A 20,983-nucleotide genomic window follows, 5' to 3' on the forward strand; every position below is an offset into this window, starting at 1 on the left:
TCAAAAAATCACAGTTTATTAGTTTAAGTTTTATGATTAAAGAGCTTGACCAGTTACCTCTTAGTTACTCTAACTAGCAAGCAGATTCCTAGAATAGAAAAAGAAGCCTTTATTTGTCACATATACATTGCAGCATGTGAAACTGTTTTCTATGCATATCCAAGCTGGTTATGAGCTGGGGTTTGGGTAACTTAACTGTTTCCCTGAAACAACACAATTCCCCCTCATGATTCCATAGCCGATTGTGACCAGGATACAGAACAGCTAAACTGGCCGTGCTAAATGGGTGGGCTTGCATACTCCCTCTAGCCAATCTAGAGCTCATGTACTGTATATGGGAGAGGGCAAAAAACTTAACTGTCCAAACTGCAGTTAAGTGTTACACAGAATTAATGGCTGTTTCTTGCTCCCTCATATAAACACAGCATTAAACTGATCTTTTACATTATTATATTACACAAATAGGAAATCCTATATGTTTCAGAAAAGTAGCTGACTGCATGTGATATATGCTATTAGACAATATCAATATGATGTTTAAAGCTGTGAAAGTCAGGCCTACATAGGACATACTATATTCCATATCTAGGGTGAACTGGGCATAAATATCTCATACTAAATATTCTGTCCACTCACTTTCTAGGTAAAAATAAGTTGCAATAAGCATGCATCTGTTCTAACGTTGTTCAAATGGGTAGAGTTACAGGGATACAAGCTTTGCATGTTTGAAATGACAAACATGCACACTCATGCACACAGGCATACCATATTTGTATGGTGTGAGATACGGTATGGAGCAGCCAGAACACTGACAGATCTGTGTGTGTCTATGTGTTTACCTTACAGCTGAGCACTCGCTGCAGAAAGAGTGTGTGCACAGGGAGCATTGTAACTGTGCAGACCCAGTTCACCACTTTTTAAGGCTGGAGCAGCACACACTTCTCAGGGAAATTGTGGACATGCTAACAAGACATTATACAAGTTCAAAGTTTGTACCTCCTGACATTTCTAAAGGATATTCATAAAAAGGCATAGAACTACACGTTTTCTGAATGATGAACGATTTTTGATGTGAAACTGAGACCAAATTTCTAAACAAGTAAGCCGTGTAGCTCATTGGCATAATATTCATTTCCAAATCTTATGAAAACTAAGTTCAGAAGTCTTGACTCCATGGACCCCCTGTCATATTGATTGAACAGGCCAATAAATGTTATCTCATATGTTTAATGAAATATATAAGTAATATAATTTTGATTCAAAGGAATGACCATGGAAATTTCACTAATTATAATAGTGATAATGTGACAACTGATTGTAAATCTCCTGCTGTTGTATAAGAGTTAATGTATAAGGGCTTTTGTATATACTATTGACCTGACAGATCATCTGGGTCATAAAGGTTATTAAGTTTTTAAGGTTCAGAATTTTCAATTATATCTCATAGGACAAATAGGTCATGACATCAATATGTGTGCTCAGTATTTCCAAAACACTGAATTGAATGTAGCTACAAAACTGTTTACAAATTTTTTGGATACATCTTTTTACTTCTTGGGTTTTTGTACCTGGTAATTTAATGCAGGTACTTACCTTTATAACATTTCATAGCTGGCAACAGGTGAACTATCAAACGATAATCAACATTTTTTGCTGATGCAAATATGTTGTCATACTGCATTTGTCCAGACCGTGAAAAGGTTTCTGAGATAAACTCAAACAGCAGTAAGGACCATGTAAGGAACTCGACTGGAAGGACCCAAAATGCAGGACGCAACTGAAGCATAGTTAAACAGTATTTTGGCGCTGAAATGATTACTTGAGTAATTCGAATTAAAAAAAAAATTGAAGCAGATAAGCCTGTTTCTGCCACATAAAAAAAAAAGGTTTGCCTAAATAATTTTCTTGCAATTCTGACTTTATTTCTAGCAATTTCTCGTTTTTTTTTAGCCAGTCGGGCAGCGTCACCCCTCTGTAGTACCAGAAAGCATTACATATTGAAAATGAAATAGGCTACAATCAATAGAATTGCATGGTATTAAACTAAGCCTTCGATCCCTAAAGAGAACTCTGTCTAACAATCAGCTCTGGAGGAGACAAAACAAGACATAAAACAGAGGAGCCTTGTCCATACACCAACAGTTTTAAACTTCAGGCCGACAACATGGTTGCTGGTTGGATGTTTATGAGAAATAAAGTTGCAATTGAGAGAAAAAAAGTCAGAATTGCGAGAAATAAAGTCAGAATTGCAAGAAAAAAGACGGAAGACGACTAGAGACTTCTTTTTCCTTTTGTATATTTAGTATTTCATTTTAATAATAAAAAATCAGATTACTCAATTAATTGATGGAATAATCGGTAGAATACTCGATTACTAAAATAATTGATAGCTTCAGCCCTACAGTCTTTAATGAATAGGGAAGAGAAAAGATAAAGGCATCTGAAAACTAATGACAAGTCAAGTCAAGTCAAGTCAAGTCAGGAAGCTTTTATTGTCATTTCAACCATATATAGATGACGCAGTACACAGTGAAATGAAACAACATTACTCCTAAACCCTGATGCTACATACAACAACAGTCACAGAAACAGAAAACACAAGGCCAAGGACTGAGTGAGCATGGGCAACAGGGCACTATAGCAGAGGTAGGAACAAAACCACTAAACAGATTGAACACAGGCAAACTGAGTAATGCAGGCTGGGACAAAACTAAATCCACAAGCCTGACAGTACCCCCCCTCCAAGGGAGTCTCCAGTTGGCCCCGTTTTGCTCGTTGTCTGGGGAGTAAGAGGCGACGGACAGAAGAGGCAAGGCCTAGCAACCTGCCCTGGGCAGGTGGGTCTGGTGCAACAAACTACTAGCCAGGCATGAACATCCTTGCGCCGGGCTTGAGGAAGGTCGGGTGCTAGTGGCGGACACAGCGGGAGATCCAAAGCTAGCTTTCAAAGATCTTGACTGTGTATATGACTTGCTGGTTTAAAGTGGAGCAAGCCAATGCTTTGGTTCATTCATAGGATCTATGTTTGGCCAGATTACTCTGACAGGAATGAATAAATATTCAATAATAAATAGGGTAGAGAAAAGAAAAAGGCATCTTAAAACTAATGAGCACGGGCAGCAGGGCACTATAGGAGAGGCAGGAGACAAAACCAAATCCACAAACAGTTTTTAGTTCAATACCAGAAAACAGGGCAGGTGCAAAATAGAATCCAAGAACAGTCCAAACATCCGGCACAGCAAACGGAACAAAATAGGGCAGAGCAAAAACACGAACCAAAAGACAGTCTAAAGTCTGAAGTCTGAAGTCTGCCAGGGGAGCCAGGCAGAACATATCCGAGACAGGGTCCAGGAAATTATACAGGCAGAAAGGCAAGAATAATCTCAGGGATAATCTCTGGGATAATGTCGCAGCCAGTTGGTGTCTCTGGTGTCCTTAAATAAGTGGCGGTGCAAGAAAAATGAAAAGATGGCCGCCAAATCGTAAGTGCGCACAGCAAACCAGAAGTGCCTGAGCTCTGTGGTTTAGTTTTGACAGTCAGATAACTCTTAACTCTAGTCAGGTCTTAAATAACACTTGCAATTACTGCTTTCAGACTCATTCACACACAAACCATTTGTTGGATTTTTTTATCTTATCCATGAGCACAAGTGTGTTGTTGTCACTTCTCAATTCTCAGGTTCCTGCACAGACTAAATGTCTTTTGTGTGCTGAAAAGAATCTAAACTCACATGATTGGCATGTTCTGCTATGTTAAGCACACTATTGCCCAGCTGCTTAAGGTAAAGGAGCTAGAGTTAAAAACCTTTAGACAATTTTGTAAAGCATTATGAGCACCTACTCTGTTGAAAAGCCTGCAAATAGATACCTATGAAAGAGCCCCACCAAGACCTCACAAAATACCCCATGTACACCAGCTGTGGAATAAGCATGTGGAAACTGGACACAGGCAGATGTTTCCCAACTTTATAAGAACCAGTTCAGTTCTAGTGGTGGTGAGAGACACAACTGCTGCAGTTAATCATATACACATAAAATTTCTTTCTTGTAAAGCTGACTACCCAGGTGAATTAGGTTTCAGCTTTGTAATATGGTTTTTGCATGTTCAGGAGAAACCATACATTCTATCTCGAATTTTGTTCATTATGTAAACTGAAACATTCCAAGTGCCAAGTATAAATTTGTATCCAGGACTGTGCAGTCATAAGCTAATAATATATCTTGAATATATAGTAACTGCAGTAATATACCCAGACTAATAAGACCCCGTAATTTAGTTACATCTTGAAGCTAATTTGGTATATGGCAAATTACAGGTTATTGGGATAAATAGAGGTGGCTCCCAAGTAGCACAGATTTATTTGGTATATTAACCTGTGTAAAGCAAGTTTTTTTATTTTACATCAATACAAAATAAATTACTTTATAGATCTCATATTCATATTAGAACATAATAGGTACAAATGCACCAAGTGATTAAAAGAGAATGTGCTCATCCTGATTAAATTTTAACTGCATTGATCTACATCGGTTTCGGTCTTCATATTCATTTTTGGAGGGAGACAACGAAAAAGTGAAACAATATTAACAATAAGGCAGTGCACCATGTAGGTCAAGATCAAACTTTTAGCATAATGAATGCTTATCCAGATCAGCTTACTATACAGAGCAATCTACTTTTAACCATCTGAGGGTCAAAGGTCTAGCTCAAGAGCTTTACATTTGCAGGATTTAAACTCATAACCTTCTGAACAGAATATCCAGTGTCTTAACCCCTGAGCTGTCACTTCTTCAATAACGTATTTAGCTAATGGCATAGCCACAAATATCTAATTAGCTGTGCTTATAGTGTTGTAAACTGAGCCACTACCAAAAGCTTACTGTATTTATTTTTGACATATCATCTTCCTTGTTTTTCTTGGTCTTTTTAAGTTCAAATTTGAGTCTCAGTGCACTTTCTGAATCTGTTCACCAAAATAGTATACAAACATCTTTCATTTGTCCCGTACCTGATATGCCACATGTCTTTGAGCCAATGAGACATAAATATACACACCACACATACGGTGGGAAATATTCGACACAAACCAAGGTCAGTGAAGTACACCTGAGGCCAGTAAAAACAAGCTCCAGAAATTCACTCCTATTTTCACAATTCATGTTTCATGCATTTCAGGCTACCACACATTTCTTTTGGCATCTACTTTATCTACAGATTTAGATTCAGATCTAGATTCCAGAAATTGATCTAATGACTTTTATAAACGTCTGATTGGCTAAATGTCAGAATTAGGAGTTAATGAAAGCATACCTGTGTTTGTAAAATGGTCTACATTTAGACACATTGTTTTTCTGCCCTTAATGCCAGAGGAATCTAGGCAACTTAAAAAAAAAGTCTGGATCTTCCTTAGGATTAATTTACAAACAATTGAAGGTACCACAAACATCTGTACAAACAGCTGTATCCAAATATAAACATCTTGGGACCACACAGACATTACATCTTTCAGGAAAGAAGCACGAATTTACTTCCAGGATGGATACATTTTGGCCTAAAAGGGTTGAGCTGATCCCCCGAGACAACATCAAAGGAACTAGTAAAGCAGATAGATAGATAGATAGATAGATAGATAGATAGATAGATAGATAGATAGATAGATAGATAGATAGATAGATAGATAGATAGATAGATTGATTGATTGATTGATTGATTGATTGATTGTTTGATTGTAAGAAAGTTTCACAATCTAGCTCAAAGGATTAAATGTAAGGAAGGAAATGAGGGTGGAAGGGGAATGCTTTCCTACACGGCCACCCTCAAATATGCAAGGCATATTTGTCTCTAAATCATGGTTAAAAGTCTTTGGGTTTAATATTGGTGTCATCCTCATCAGTTATCTCTGGTAGATTAATGAGTATCCTTCGGCATGACGTAGACGTCCCCCAACCCGTATAAGCTGGCTGGCTTTGTCAAACTCTGGGGCTAAAGTGAGTAATCAGCTTTTAGTTGTTTGTATTACTCTGGAAAGCTGTCTTGTTGGATGTTACGGGAGAGGAGACATTCTGATGTCACATAGTCCTTCAAGTCAAGTCAAGTCAAGTTTATTTCTATAGCGCTTTTCACAACAGACATTGTCTTAAAGTAGCTTTACAGAAATCAATCCTTTAGAAATCAGTCTTTAGCTGAAAGTAAACTGGATTGGTTTGAGTCTCAACTCAATAGTTGTAATCAGGTGAGGATGGTCTGCTCCTATAAGAGGCGATGTACTTTGTCAGTTGGCTGTAAAAGAGTGCCTTTCAGGTGTTGATATATCTGCTAAAGCATTGCAATGGGATCAGACTGCTCAGCCAAACCTAATTGTCCAGGGGTAAAGGCATTCTGGATCTGGTAACTCCGTTGGGGCTGTGAACCAAAATGCATGTCTTCCCTCACCAAATCCATAAATCCTCAGCATTCCTCTACTTATATACCCAATGTCCCTGCTCTGCACAAGACCGAACTCAGTTGCACCTCTCTCACCTTGTCTCTCATCTCTTATTCTGTCTATCCTTTTCACTCCCAATAAAAATCGCAGCATCAACTCTGCCACCTTCTGCTCTGCACCATCTATATATACACCAAACTGAACTTTTGCTATGTTTCCACATGGACAGTTTTAATTGCTGGATGTGTACATTGGCGGATTTTGGTGCTTGTTTGAGACTTGACGCGTCAGTTTTTTTTATATAGCCGAGTAAAGAAGGGTTTAATTTCCCCTCTTGTATGTTTATTTATTTATATTTGTGATAAAAATGATCAATGCGTGCTGCATTAATATTTTTTTTTTTTTTTTGGGGGGGGACCATTAAAAAAAAAAAAGAAATTAAGAAAAAGAAGTCCAGTCTATTGTAGTCTAATAATGATGGCTTTAATTTTCAATGATGGCGTTCAGCGCATTTATCTAGAACGGTTCTTAAACATACCGGAACTACTTTTGCATTCACTCATGTGTTGGACCGCAGACTTTCCAGCCAATCAGAATCCGGTATCCATTCAGAGCGCATTATAACTTTTCGGACATATTCAGCTCAACGCGACAGTGTGTGTAATTTGAACCATTGTAATTCCCTAAAATCTTTTAGTTGACCTTTTGCATGTGTTCTGAAACATCACACCATCACTATATGACCTATCAGTCATGCAAGTGACATTATCCGCGGCGTGAAAGGGCTGCGCTCGCGCTGGCGTGTTGACGTTTTCCATCATGGCGGCGATGTTGTCAAAACACGTGAAGCGTGTCAAATCGGGTAGGTCTGTTTTATAAACTGCTGCGTTGTTGGTATTTCAGGTTTCATTTTGATATACTTTTGGAACTGGTGTCAATCAACTGCTTATCTCCATTGTGTTTTGAGACAAACAGCAGTTTATATAAGACATGAAATAATTAGAAGAAATTAGGACTTTATGGTGATCTGATTCTGTAACTTTGGTATTCTTGCACCCAAACGCCCGAGAAACGAAACAAACCAACAAGGAACCATCGCAGAAATTCTAATGGTTTCCACTACAAACACCATGAACTGGTAGCCCTTAAATTTCATACTCTGTTTGCAGAAATCAACAAAACCAAAGAAATCATTGACGAAATGTATTGGAATTTAGATGCTTAATGGTGTCTTAATGGTCCCTGTTGGTTTCCAGTAGATGCCATCTTGCAGTCTGGCCTGTAATGGTATTATTCATAACACGCCACCATAGAAGACAAGAAATGTCTAGCAGAGACCCACATGGACCATAAGAGCATACATTAAAACATTACAAGTTGAGAGTTTGTACAGTGTTTATTTATAAGCAGAGATGGCTTATGTTATTTTAGATAGGTAAACTTCTAGAACAGCAGTGATTTAGGCTTTAAGTGCTGTTTTTTTTAATATGTGACTGTTCTGGGTAGTTTGTTTCTGAATTGTCATGATTTGTTTTGATAATTTATTTGTAAACAGAGGGGTGGGTGGGTTGAGGGGACTGGGGACGCTGATAGTTGTGCCCAGTCCAGCTGAGACAGGTGAAGAGAGACAGAGTATAATATGAAATATCTTGACTCCAATGAATAATCTTAACTCCAATTTACACCCTCAAATACACATAACATGTTTGATATCTTTGGAATTCTTTCTTAGCCATACAATGAAAGTCTCACTTTTTTTCTCTTTCTTTTCTGCAGCTCTTAAACGGTCGTTCGAAGTCGAGGAGGTCGATTCGCCCACAAATCCTTCGCCGCTTTCACGCCGAAATGTCAATCCCTTTCGCTCTTCAGCAACGAGTCGATTTCATGAACTGGGATCTCGCAACTCCGAAAATTCCTCCAGACATGGCTCGGAATCCTCATCCAGCGGTCAGCGCTCTCCCAAGAGCGGCAGGGGGCGCATAGATCTTTCACGCCGCACCGAAATCTCCATCGACATCTCCTCCAAACAGGTGGACAGCTTGCCCAGCCCTGGCGTTAACCGCTACGGTCTGAGGCGGCCGGAGGTCTCACTTCATAACAGAATCCCAGAGCCGGGCTCTCCCAGGAGGGCAGAGATCACCCTTTCCAGAGCGCAGGAACCCTTAGCTGCCTACCGTAGAGCTGATGTGCCTTCCTCAGCCGCACGAATTCCTGAACCTGTTCAGAGGAAGGCCGAGTCTCCAAGCACAGCGGACAGTTCATCACTGCTAAGCAGACGGTCCGAGCCACTGGTTAACAGGCAGACGGAGACTCCATCTCCATCCAGAGAGTCAGAGAACAGTCTCTCTATAGAGGCCAGCATGACCCCCAGCTTCACTGAATATAAAACCCTACCATCAGCTCAGGAGAATTCCAACCGGGCTTCAGACAGTGAGTCAATTGTTTTTCATTTGTTTTAGTTTATATGATCTAACTCGAGCTTACTGACGACTTTTACTTTACATTTTTTTGTTCTTGTTCTCATCAGCAATGCCATGTTCTTCTGTGAGTTTATTGGCCATCATGTGCACTAAACAGGGTTCCCACACTTCTTGAAAGTACTTGAATTTCAGACACATGGATTCAAGGCCTGGAAAGTCCTTGAAAACAAATATATGGGTCCATTTTGTTTAGTAGAATGGCGCTTTAATCTTGTCAGTAAATAAATCTTGTCTGGATACAATAAAATGCTATCGGGAGAGCTGAACTTGTAGCGAAATAGCCAACATGATCATGTCCACCTTATGACACTGCCTGCAGTGTATGAGTGATTTCTTTTGTGGTACTTCTTAATCTTGTAGTGGGCAGGGGTTGGACATTTAAGCTTAGACTTGCTCTCTCCAAAATAACCTTCCTTATTATTAAGAATGAGTGAACACTGTATTAATAAAGCATTAATTATAGACAGTCAAGCAGAAGAGCCCACAATATGAAGTGCATGCTTTCAGATCAGATTCTGTGTGCTCGTATATAATGTGTACTAAATTTATTCTTATAATATCACAGGTGGAAAGCGTGTGTTTGTGTGCATCATTTATATATATTTATTATTTTTAGTATCTCGAACTTTCCCCTGCAGCGTTTTGCACTCGTTATTTGAATCCTACCACTAAGAACTCAGTGTATTTAATCAGAATCCTTAGAGCACGACTGCTCTAAATTTCTGAAACCTACACATTCAAACGTCATCATTACTCAGAAATCTTTAATGTAAATGTTTAGTACTGTAACTGGTCTTTCATGGTCTATATGCTGGGGTGTTAATTTGATTGGTACTTGCTATAAAATAAATGGTGCTTAAAAAAGTCCTAAAATCTGGTGTTTATTAAAGTATGAAAACCCTGAGACACCCAAGTGCAGCGATTTCAAAGAATTTACCAATGTAACGTGTTTGCAACAGCAGCAGGGGGTTAAAGTGATTATAGGCATAATAATGGTTTTATTGTTCTGTATGCAGTAGATATTGTGACTTTTTGTTCTATGAACTTTAGCATATTCGGCTCGTTTTTGCTGGTCAGACGTCTTCATTTTCGGTTGAAAGTGTTCGTTTACTGTTCAGTTTCTTGCAGTTCGAGTCATTCGATACCTTCCATAATGCTGAGAAAATCATTTTTAAGTAAATTGATAACTTAAATTCAACTATAATTTAAAAAAGAACAAAAACACTGATGGCAACGAAGATGGTGTAATGGCTAATCTCCAACTAGTTTGGAAAAGTCGTTAAGGTTCCAAGTGACGGAAGAAAGTTCAGGGTTGTGGGTTATATAACTTGTTACTTGTTTTTTTTTTTTTTTCCCAGTTTTTCACATTTGTCCCTCGCAAGTCCTATAATAACTTGTAATGTAGCCCTTATAATTAAGTAGCTGTCATTAAGTACAGAGATTTAATAAATAAATGCATAAGTAGGGTTAGTATTTAAGTTGTAGTATTTAGTATTGTTCTTTAATAAAGAAAAAACAGTACTTCTTATCCAATTACTCGATTAATTGATGGAATAATCGTTGGAATACTCGAATACTAAAATAATCGATAACAGCACTAATCTACATACACCTCCACTGTGATGTGTAATGATCTTAGAAGATTGCCGAAGTCTGTAAAAGGCATAGGTTTTCCAGTAAGCTACTATTTTATCGGTTTCTATTTGCCCTGCTTTGAATTGAAATGGTTAATGTTGCTTTGGTAAAGGAAATCTTCTTAGGTGTGCTTCAGACTAAATAGTTACCCATGAGGCAGACAAAAAAAAATAAATCCTGTGCAGATGAGAAGAACAGGAGTCTCTTATAGAAACTAATTTGCCCTGTGGAGCTCTGGAGCAGGGTGACGTCAGGCAGCTAGCATGTGATGGGGAAGGACTGAGGTGCAGAAACTTGTGCTCGGCTCACGGAGAAACCATTGCGCTCGAAGCTTTTCCTTTTTCTTTTTCCAACCTTTTGTTTTTCCACAACTAAAAGTTTTTTTATAATTATCAGGACAGTATGCGAACAGTCCACACGCTGACCCGATTCATTGCTGTATTTTTGTTGATTTAGGTTTTGTTATTTATTTTATATATATATATATATATATATATATATTCAGTATTAATGGAAACTTCTGCAGCTGGGAGTTTTGCTACCTAGAGCAGGTTTGGACTCCATCAGTCTATAAAAAAATGGGCCATTATTGTTTCATAATAAATGGATTCCCTTTGTTATTTGAGGTCTAAGTTTTCAACAAAACTCTTTATTCTCCTGGCAAAACAAGAATAACCTTTATTTTTTATTAATTTTTTTTAAAGATTTTTGGTGGTTTGTTCTGGAAGTCAGGGATAGAGCTTGATTAAGGCTGTGTTCACACTTGACATTGAACACAGGAAATCGATTATGCTATAACCAGTGTTTAGTCTTTAAACACTTGAGAACACTTGTTTGGGTCACACTTTGGCGTATCGCACAACTTATATCACCAAACATGGATTTTGGGGTGCAGCAAAATGCAAAAATTCTTCACATTGTGCTTGTGTTTCAGATCTTTACTGTTCATATACGTTCACTGGGAGTCAATTGAGTGAAAAGTGGTGTGTGACCACTGTTTTATAATGATCTTGACCCCCTGCCTGAGTAATTTGTTTGCACTCTTGGGTTTGGCGAAGCAGATGGCTGCAGATAAACTTAGGAATGTGTTTTATATGAAAGTGGGTCCTTGTGACTTAATGCACCAAAATCAATCATTAAATTGAATGTAACTTATATTAGCTTATATATACACTATATTGCCAAAAGTAGATTTTATTGCCAAATTGTAGATCTGGTTTACATGATTTGTAGAGGAAGATCTTGAGTGGCCAGCTATAGAGCTCTGATATCATCCCTACTGAACACCTTTGGGATGAATTGGAACGCTGACTGCACTCCAGGTCTCCTCACCTACATCAGTACCTGCCTTTCAAAACACCCTTGTGGCTGATAAACACAAATATCCATAAGCACATTACAAAGTCTAGTGGAACAGCTTCTCAGAAGAGTGGAAGGAATTATAAGAGCAAAATGGGACTAAATGTGGAATGCAATGTTCAAAAATCACATACTGTACTTATGACCAGGTGACCCAATACTCTTGGCAATATTGTGTTTGTGTGTTTGTGTGTGTGTGTGTGTGTGTGTGTGTGTGTGTGTGTGTGTGTGTGTGTGTATATATGTATATGTGTGTATATGTATATGTGTGTATATATATAACACTAAACTGATGGTATACATTCCATTAAAGTGAGTGGTAAAGGAATTAAAAGCGTGTATTCGTGTGTAAATGTTGATGCATGTGGAATCTGTGGCTGTTGCTGTACTGACTAAGCCAGATAATTGTGATTTGTCTGAGCTGGATGAGATCGAATCTGTTTGCACAGGACGGCTTTAATGTTGTGGTGTGATGATTTCTTGGCAACGTTTTTGTTTAATCATTGTGTCTTGGCTTACTTAAAGATACTTTGAGGTTCTTTGCCAAGAGGTTGGGCACTTTTCCATAAGGAATGTGCATGTAATCAGTGAGGCTTGAAGGACTGCTGGAAGGTGTGACCTTTCAGAAATGTGTGATATAAAAATAAAAGGCTTGTCATTTACAGCTGTACATGTTTGTGATGCCTGAATCTAAATGAGTGATCAGAAAGAGGGAAAGATTTGTTAGGACTGCTTGAGATAAAAGTATTGAAAATGATATAAAAGCTATTCGTCAAATAAGTGTATTCACAAATATGGTGACCAAACTGACCAGAACTGTTTACCGTGAGAATTCTTGTCAGTTTAGTCACTATTATTTATTAATATAAAAATAATATGAATCTTTAGACATAACCAGTCATCCAGAACTATTGTGTTTTGCAAAGTCGAGTGAGACAAATGGAAACTGTAACTGAATATACAAACGCTGAGAGCTGAATCAGACCTGCAGACATGGTTTCTCAAATATTCTTTTGAATCAGTCCTGTTACAGGAACCTATTTCCGCACACTCATACACTCTGGCAGAACAAGGAGAAAGATGTGACCATGCTGAGTTTGACAGTGAGCGAGCGGTAATTGAACTCAAATGTTGCCTTGCTCACATCTTGAAAAGGTTTTTTTTGTTTTTTTTAAATGGTGTCTGGGTTTTCTCTAAGCCATATATTCAACACCACAGCATAAAATAATTACTTTCGAAAATGTGAACAGGATTCAATCCTACAGTCGAGTCCATACATAGTTGTCCCTCTACACCACCACAATCGATTTTGAAACGATCAAGATGTGATTTAGGAATTACAGTTACTTGTATAGTCCCTCAATATTTTAAAGAAATTGGACAAGCAAGTATGTGTTGCTGGACGGTCTCAGTCGCATTCAGAGTGTTGTACAGCTGTTTTACACTTTCTTATTACTTTACTGAGCTACAGGAGTGATATGAGCTATATAAGAGTCGTGTAACTTATAGTGAATGGCAATTTGGATAAACGGATTAAGGCACAAGATGATTTTGATGAAATGCTTAATAATATGTTAAGATCTTCTTCTTCTTTCGGCTTCTTCTTCCAGACTCTGCCATTAGGGGTCGCCACAGCAGATCATCTGTCTCCATACCCCTCTGTCCTTCAAATCTGCCTCTTTCAACCCAACTACCTGCATGTCTTCCCTCACCACATCCATAAACCGCCTCCTTGGTTTTCCTCTTTTCCTCCTTCCTGGTGGCTCCATCCTCAGCGTTTTCCTACCGATTTACCCCATGTCCCTCCTTTGCACATGTCCATAACAACTCAATCTCGCCTTCCTCACCTTGTCTCCAAAACGTCCTACATGCCCTGTCCCTCTAATAAACTCATTGCACTGCAGTCGTCAGTAACCTCTTTAAATTAACTTAAGCGTTCATTTTTTATATTTATTGCCTTCTTGATGTGCTTTAGTTCTCTTGTGCAAAGAAAACCGCGAGTACAGAAACAATAGCCCTATTAGTGCTACTACAACAATGCATATTTATTGCAGGAAACACTCAAAACAAAGACAGTTTATCATTACTTAAAAAAAAAAAAAGGAATGTCAGGCCATCCAAAAACATCTCAAGAACTTTAAATGTACCCTTAAGTGCAATCTCAGTCGTCCCACAAAAAGAAGACCAAGAGCTACCTCTGCTGCAGAGGATAAATTTTTCAGAATTACCAGCCTCGATTGGGCAGACATATTTTAAAAGCAACTGTTCAGGGGGACTGTGTGAGTCAGGCCTTCATGGTTGTATTGCAGCAAAGAAACCATTACTTCAGAAGAACAACAAGCAAGGAGACTTGCTTTGGCCGAAAAGCACAAGAAATGGACATTTAGATCAGTAGAAAACTGTTCTTTGGTCTGTAGAGATTTTTGTTTCTTTTAACCGCCGTGTTTTTTTCTTAACCTATAGAGGGTGAACAGGTGGTTTGTGAATGTGTGGTTCCCAGTGTAAAGGTGTGATTGTGTGGGGGTGCTTTGCTGGCGACAGTACTTGTGATTTCGTCAAAATTCGATGGTGCACTTAACCAGCATGGCTACCACAGCATTTTGCAGTGACATGTCATCCTATCTGGTTTGCACTTAGTGGGGCCATCCTTTGTTTTACAACAGGACAATGATCGCAAACACACCTGTAGGTTATGTAAGAGCTTTTTGTTCAAGAACGACCACGACCAAAAGAGTAAAGAAAAGAGAATATTTAACGAACAGAGGCTACATTGTTTGTACTATAATTCCATTTTCCATGTAGAGTAACTACTAAAAGATTAATTAATGTACCTGGCTGACAGTGTGTGTGTGTGTGTGTGTGTGTGTGTGTGTGTGTGTGTGTGTGTGTGTGTGTGTGTGTGTGTGTGTGTGTGTGTGTGAAAAATTAGAGAACAATTTATAAACAATTGAACAATTCTGAAATAATGTCATTATTGGTGACTGTTGAATGGTGACTGTTGTAACCTTCAGAAAATGTTGTTGTAATGTTTTTCCATGCTACAGTCATCATTGTTCTCTAATTTTGATCAGTGTGTTTTTTTTGGAAATGCCTTAGTTATTTTGTGGAAAAGGTGTTCTGGTAGCATGGTATAGACAGGACAAAAACTCCTTCAACTGTTGAGCAGTGAAGATGACATTATTTCAGAATTGTTCATTTGTTTATAAATTGTTCTCTAATTTTGATTGATATATACACACAGTACAGACCAAAAGTTTGGACACACCTTCTCATTCAAAGAATTTTCTTTATTTTCATGACTATGAAAATTGTAGATTCACACTGAAGGCATCAAAACTATGAATTAACAAATGTGGAATTATATATGGAATTAAATACATAACAAAAAAGTGTGAAACAACTGAAAAATGTCATATTCTAGGTTCTTCAAAGTAGCCACCTTTTGCTTTGATTACTGCTTTGCACACTCTTGGCATTCTCTTGATGAGCTTCAAGAGGTAGTCACCTAAAATGGTCTTCCAACAGTCTTGAAGGAGTTCCCCGAGAGATGCTTGGCACTTGTTGGCCCTTTTGCCTTCACTCTGCGGTCCAGCTCACCCCTAAACCATCTCGATTGGGTTCAGGTCCGGTGACTGTGGAGGCCAGGTCATCTAGCGCAGCACCCCATCACTCTCCTTCTTGGTCAAATAGCCCTTGATGCCTTCAGTGTGACTCTACAATTTTCATAGTCATGAAAACAAAGAAAACTCTTTGAATAAGAAGGTGTGTCCAAACTTTTGGTCTGTACTGTGTATATATATATATATATATATATATATATATATATATATATATATATATAATATACAGTGAGGAAAATAAGTATTTGAACACCCTGCTATTTTGCAAGTTCTTCCACTTAGAAATCATGGAGGGGTCTGAAATTGTCATCGTAGGTGCATGTCCACTGTGTGAGACATAATCTAAAAAAATCCAGAAATCACAATGTATGATTTTTAACTATTTATTTGTATGATACAGCTGCAAATGAGTATTTGAACACCTGAGAAAGTCAATGTTAATATTTGGTACAGTAGCCTTTGTTTGCAATTACAGATGTCAAACGTTTCCTGTAGTTTTTCACCAGGTTTGCACACACTGCAGGAGGGATTTTGGCCCACTCCTCCACACAGATCTTCTCTAGATCAGTCAGGTTTCTGGCCTGTCGCTGAGAAACACGGAGTTTAAGCTCCCTCCAAAGATTCTCTATTGGGTTTAGGTCTTGAGACTGGCTAGGCCACGCCAGAACCTTGATATGCTTCTTACAGAGCCACTCCTTGGTTATCCTGGCTGTGTGCTTCGGGTCATTGTCATGTTGGAAGACCCAGCCTCGATCCATCTTCAGTGCTCTAACTGAGGGAAGGAGGTTGTTCCCCAAAATCCTCTCCTTAATACAGTGCAGTCGCCCTGTCCCATGTGCAGAAAAACACCCCTAAAGCATGATGCTACCACCCCCATGCTTCACAGTAGGGATGGTGTTCTTGGGATGGTACTCATCATTCTTCTTTCTCCAAACACGTTTAGTGGAATTATGACCCAAAAGTTCTATTTTGGTCTCATCTGACCACATGACTTTCTCCCATGACTCCTCTGGATCATCCAAATGGTCATTGGCAAACTTAAGACGTGCCTGGACATGTGCTGGTTTAAGCAGGGGAACCTTCCGTGCCATGCATGATTTCAAACCATGACGTCTTAGTGTATTACCAACAGTAACCTTGGAAACGGTGGTCCCAGCTCTTTTCAGGTCATTGACCAGCTCCTCCCGTGTAGTTCTGGGCTGATTTCTCACCTTCCTTAGGATCATTGAGACCCCACGAGGTGAGATCTTGCATGGAGCCCCAGTCCGAGTGAGATTGACAGTCATGTTTAGCTTCTTCCATTTTTTAATGATTGCTCCAACAGTGGACCCTTTCCAGCCTTGTGGAGGTACAATTTTGTCTCTAGTGTCTTTGGACAGCTGTTTGGTCTTGGCCATGTTAGTAGTTGGATTCTTACTGATGGTATGGGGTGGACAGGTGTCTTTATGCAGCTAACGACCTCAAATTCTAAATTGTCTATTCTTTAATATATTTAACTCTCTTTTAAGAAGTAACAGTCACTTTGTGGTTAAACATAAAGCTGGACAGATTTACATGCTATTATGTGATGTGAGGACATCACAGCTCGTGGTAGGCTTGTCTGATATGATGATTTAATCACTACATATCACTCTGCAATAATATTCTTTGACATTTACACTGATTATTTTATCACATCAGACCTGCCAGCTGGGTCTCCGTAATGACGTGGGTGAAGAGCCAATTGGCAGTTTAATCTACAGTCGCTTGCTCTCTATGATAAGTGATTCAGCCTGGAAGTCATGCCCTCTTTTTTCATTTCTATAACTGTAAATAGAGAATATTATGAGGTTGAAAAAGATCTGTCAGTGTACATTTGACTTGGCTTACATTTACAAGGTTTTAGGTTTATATACACAGTGGTGTGTATTATAACACAGTGGTGTTTGCCCCTTCCCGATTTCTTATTCTTTTGCATGTTTGTCACACTTTAATGTTTCAGATCATCAAACTCATTTAAATATTAGTAATAGATAACACAAGTGCACACAACATGCACTTTGTAAATAAAGGTTTTTTATTATTGAGGGATAACAACATCCAATATCTTTTACTAATATTTAAATTATTTTCATGATCTGAAACATTAAAGTGTGACACACATGCAAAAAAAAAAAAAAAAAGAAATCAGGAAGGGGTCAAACACTTTTTCACACCACTGTATATACACCGATATAGTACCGAACCTACTACTTTTATGTATAATAGTGAAAATCATAGAAAGATCTACTTAGCCCAACTTTAAAAACAAATGTTTAATGACGGAAATTATTCCTATTTTATTTTATTAATTAATTTATTTTTCTTTCTTATAGCCATGACCTCTTTATAACTTGTTGCCCATAAATATGATTTGCTACGTTGGAAACTTTGATACTAGAGGAATAATTTTTCTCCCTTAGTAAACATTAATTCACTTTAGTTGTTAGCACATATGCTAGTCATTTTTACTTCTTTGGCAACAAAGCAGAAGACATTGCTAGCACACTGAAGCTAGTGTCCAGTGGGCAAATGAATGCATTAATCATGTCCTGATCAATCTGATGGATGTAGAATGGAGTATTTGTTTTAAGATCTACGCAGTGTTCACACTTGGGGCCAGTACTCAAGGCTGCACCCGGGACTGATTCTGGGTTCTTTTTTAATATCTCACAGAAGACTTTCATCCGAACCGTGGATCTATTGCGCAAAAAAATTGTTGTTGATTACAGGCCAGAATTTGTTCATTTGAAATGCTCTCTCACCAGAAAGGAAAGCTAATGATCATTCTCTGGTCCTATGAAAGTCAGATTTTATGTATCAGTAAGGCATTCTGCCCATGAACAGAGATCAAACAAAATCCACCGATTTCACATTCCGACCTCCAAAAATCTGCGTGTGCCAAATGCTTGAAGAAAACACCATCCCAATTGATCTATAGATCAGGATTTTACTTTACACTCCATGTGTGTGTTCTATCTGCAAGTTGGTGCAGTAAAATCAGTGATATGTTTATCCTGATATGTTTACCAGTAAGCTCCTGCACGCACATGGTCATGTTCATGCTCAAAACTACAGATATGTGCAGGTCCTAAAGGAGACCTGTGATGTGGACTGCGCCAGAGTTCAACTGAAATAAATAAATGATAAAAAAACACTAAGGGGAGCAGGGATTGTGAACGAAACAGGGTTCACACTTTACAGCTGGACCCTTGCAGTTTTTAGCTGTACAAAAATACACCGCATGGACACACAGGTGGGACGTACAGCATTACGCAATCAGTCCAGGGTTCAAAAGGCGTTCTTGCTGTGAAAGCAAACCTGCTATTACGAGCCCCCCCTCCAAAGGACCCTAGAATTCGTCAAGGGTGTGGAGTCGAGCATTCAAGTGTGAAAACACCCTCAAAGGGAATTGAGTAGCGTCACCATGCTATTCCTGTGGTCGGCACTCAGATTTTTTCCATTGTTTTAACAACAGGCATATATAATACAGAACTATCACACGTCTGTTGCTATGATTAAGGAACAAAAGAAAGAAAAATCTCTCAGTTCAGCCAGACTGCGAGTCGAATCAGAGCAGCAGCAAGAAGACACCCGATACTGATTACATTATTATTTAAATATATATTTGTAGAATTCTCTTGCGCTCGTTGCCTGGAGGCTCATCATATGTGCATGCTGGAACTTGAGAATGAAACAAGGCACTGTCTTTACATTTGGACATTATAGATTTGCTGCACATTGAACCTTACAGTCAGTTACACTAAAGAAAACGAAATAGAAATGTTGGACCAGATGCTGTCATTAGTTTAGCACTTAGTTAATGTTGGAGACTTTTCAGTTCTGAGAGCAGGGGAGGTATTTTCGTATTCGACTGCTCTCCATGTGCTCCAGATGTGCATGTCTGACCTGTGTTGGAGGGGTGAGCGGAGTAGGAGTGCATTCCAGAGCACAGTGAAAAAGCCAGGAAGTCATCTCTGTCCATTTACTTTGTCTGGGACGGACATTCTTCTGACTCATCAAACCCCTTTGTCAACACCAGGGATCGAGACCATGAGGCGTCTTTTGGAAAGTAAATAACGCGAGCTTTCTAGAGACTGAGGCAACGTGACTCCACGCTTTGAGCCGAATGACCCCTTTGCTTGTGATGATTCACTTGAGCCTCTTTATCTCGCACACAAAGGGTCCCACTTGGCCGAGGGAGTAGAACTTGCGCTTGTCACATGAGAGCACGTGATAAATTTTGTAGTTTGTGCTTTGGGTAATTTCTAGCAGCAACCAGTCGGAAGCAGAGAGGGAGGAATATTCAAGAGGACAGAAGTGAATAAAAGTCTTTGACTTTTGACTTTGCTCTAGAGACACATTCCTTGGATGGAGAACGACAAAGAGAGACTCTGGTTCAGGAGATTACTGCAGTTCATGATTTTTTATTTGTTACTTTGATATCAAAAACAATGGGCATTTGTTTGATGATGATAAATCTTTATCAGGAGAATTAGTTTTTATTTTTGTGTACTAAGGTTACCAAAAGTCATCGGACAATTGGTTGCTTAGCATTTTAATGGCCAGGTTTGCACTACTAACTTATTATTTTACATGCAAGTAAGTGTATAAAAGGGCTGATCATGTGTGAGATTTGATTATAGAATCTGTTGATATTAAACCTAAAGTACTGTCACTGCCAGTGAAGCAAACATCATTAGACTAAAAAAAAAAATCAACAAACACATGAGAACAATTGCAAAAACATGTGGCTGAATGCATTGGTGAGTTCAGGTACACCAAAGGCTCTAGTCTGTAAACCATAGAATACAACAGTTGGTTAGATTAAGGATATCCACCAGGGGTACATTTACTTCTGATAAATTATATGAACAAAATTATATGGACATGGGTCAACTTGTGTCTTAAATAATGTCAAGAGTATAGAGAAGGAAAGGAACTGTTCATGATCTGAAGCATACCACTTCATCTAAATGCACTAGTGTGGACGACTGCTAGTGGATTTGTTTTCCTGGTGTTTTCTGACGTGTGTGCTGAGAAAAGCAACAGGGTGAATTTTAAGTAGTTGTACAGTGACCCCAAGCATTCTTTATAAGGAAGTGGAATGTTGTGTAATCACAAGACCTTAGCCACTTGTTTACTTATTTACTTGCTGAAGGCAAAAGTTAAATCCAGATGATTCATTCTAGCACTTTCACAGTATCTGTGTGGTGCCCATGTGTGCCGTCTTCTGCGCTTCAGTGGCTAATAAATAAAGGGCACGTGATTGGCTACTTAGTATGAGTGTTGTGTGTAGACACAGAGTAGGTTTACATAACCTAGCTACTTACATTACTTTGAATTGATTATGTATTTTTATTGTATTTTATTAGTAAAATAATAGAATTGAGAATAATAGCGACTGTAAAAAATAAAATGCAAAAATAAGATTTGCTAGTACTTA

At 38.6% G+C, this 20,983-nt stretch overlaps 1 protein-coding gene across 4 annotated transcripts in view; it reads left to right on the plus strand.

Annotated features, from left to right (window-relative positions):
• Positions 1-20,983, plus strand: part of sept9a (septin 9a) — an 83,189-nt gene that overhangs the window by 21,972 nt on the left and 40,234 nt on the right. For 3 of the 4 annotated variants that reach the window (XM_046865903.1, XM_046865906.1, XM_046865904.1), the window contains one exon: positions 8,202-8,855. In XM_046865903.1, the coding sequence (XP_046721859.1) occupies positions 8,202-8,855 (654 nt within the window). Of the gene's footprint in view, positions 1-7,051; positions 7,288-8,201; positions 8,856-20,983 lie in introns of those variants that run through there. The other variant, XM_046865905.1, reaches the window with a different exon arrangement.

Source organism: Silurus meridionalis, chromosome 14, assembly GCF_014805685.1.
Source record: "Silurus meridionalis isolate SWU-2019-XX chromosome 14, ASM1480568v1, whole genome shotgun sequence".
NCBI lineage: Eukaryota > Metazoa > Chordata > Actinopteri > Siluriformes > Siluridae > Silurus > Silurus meridionalis.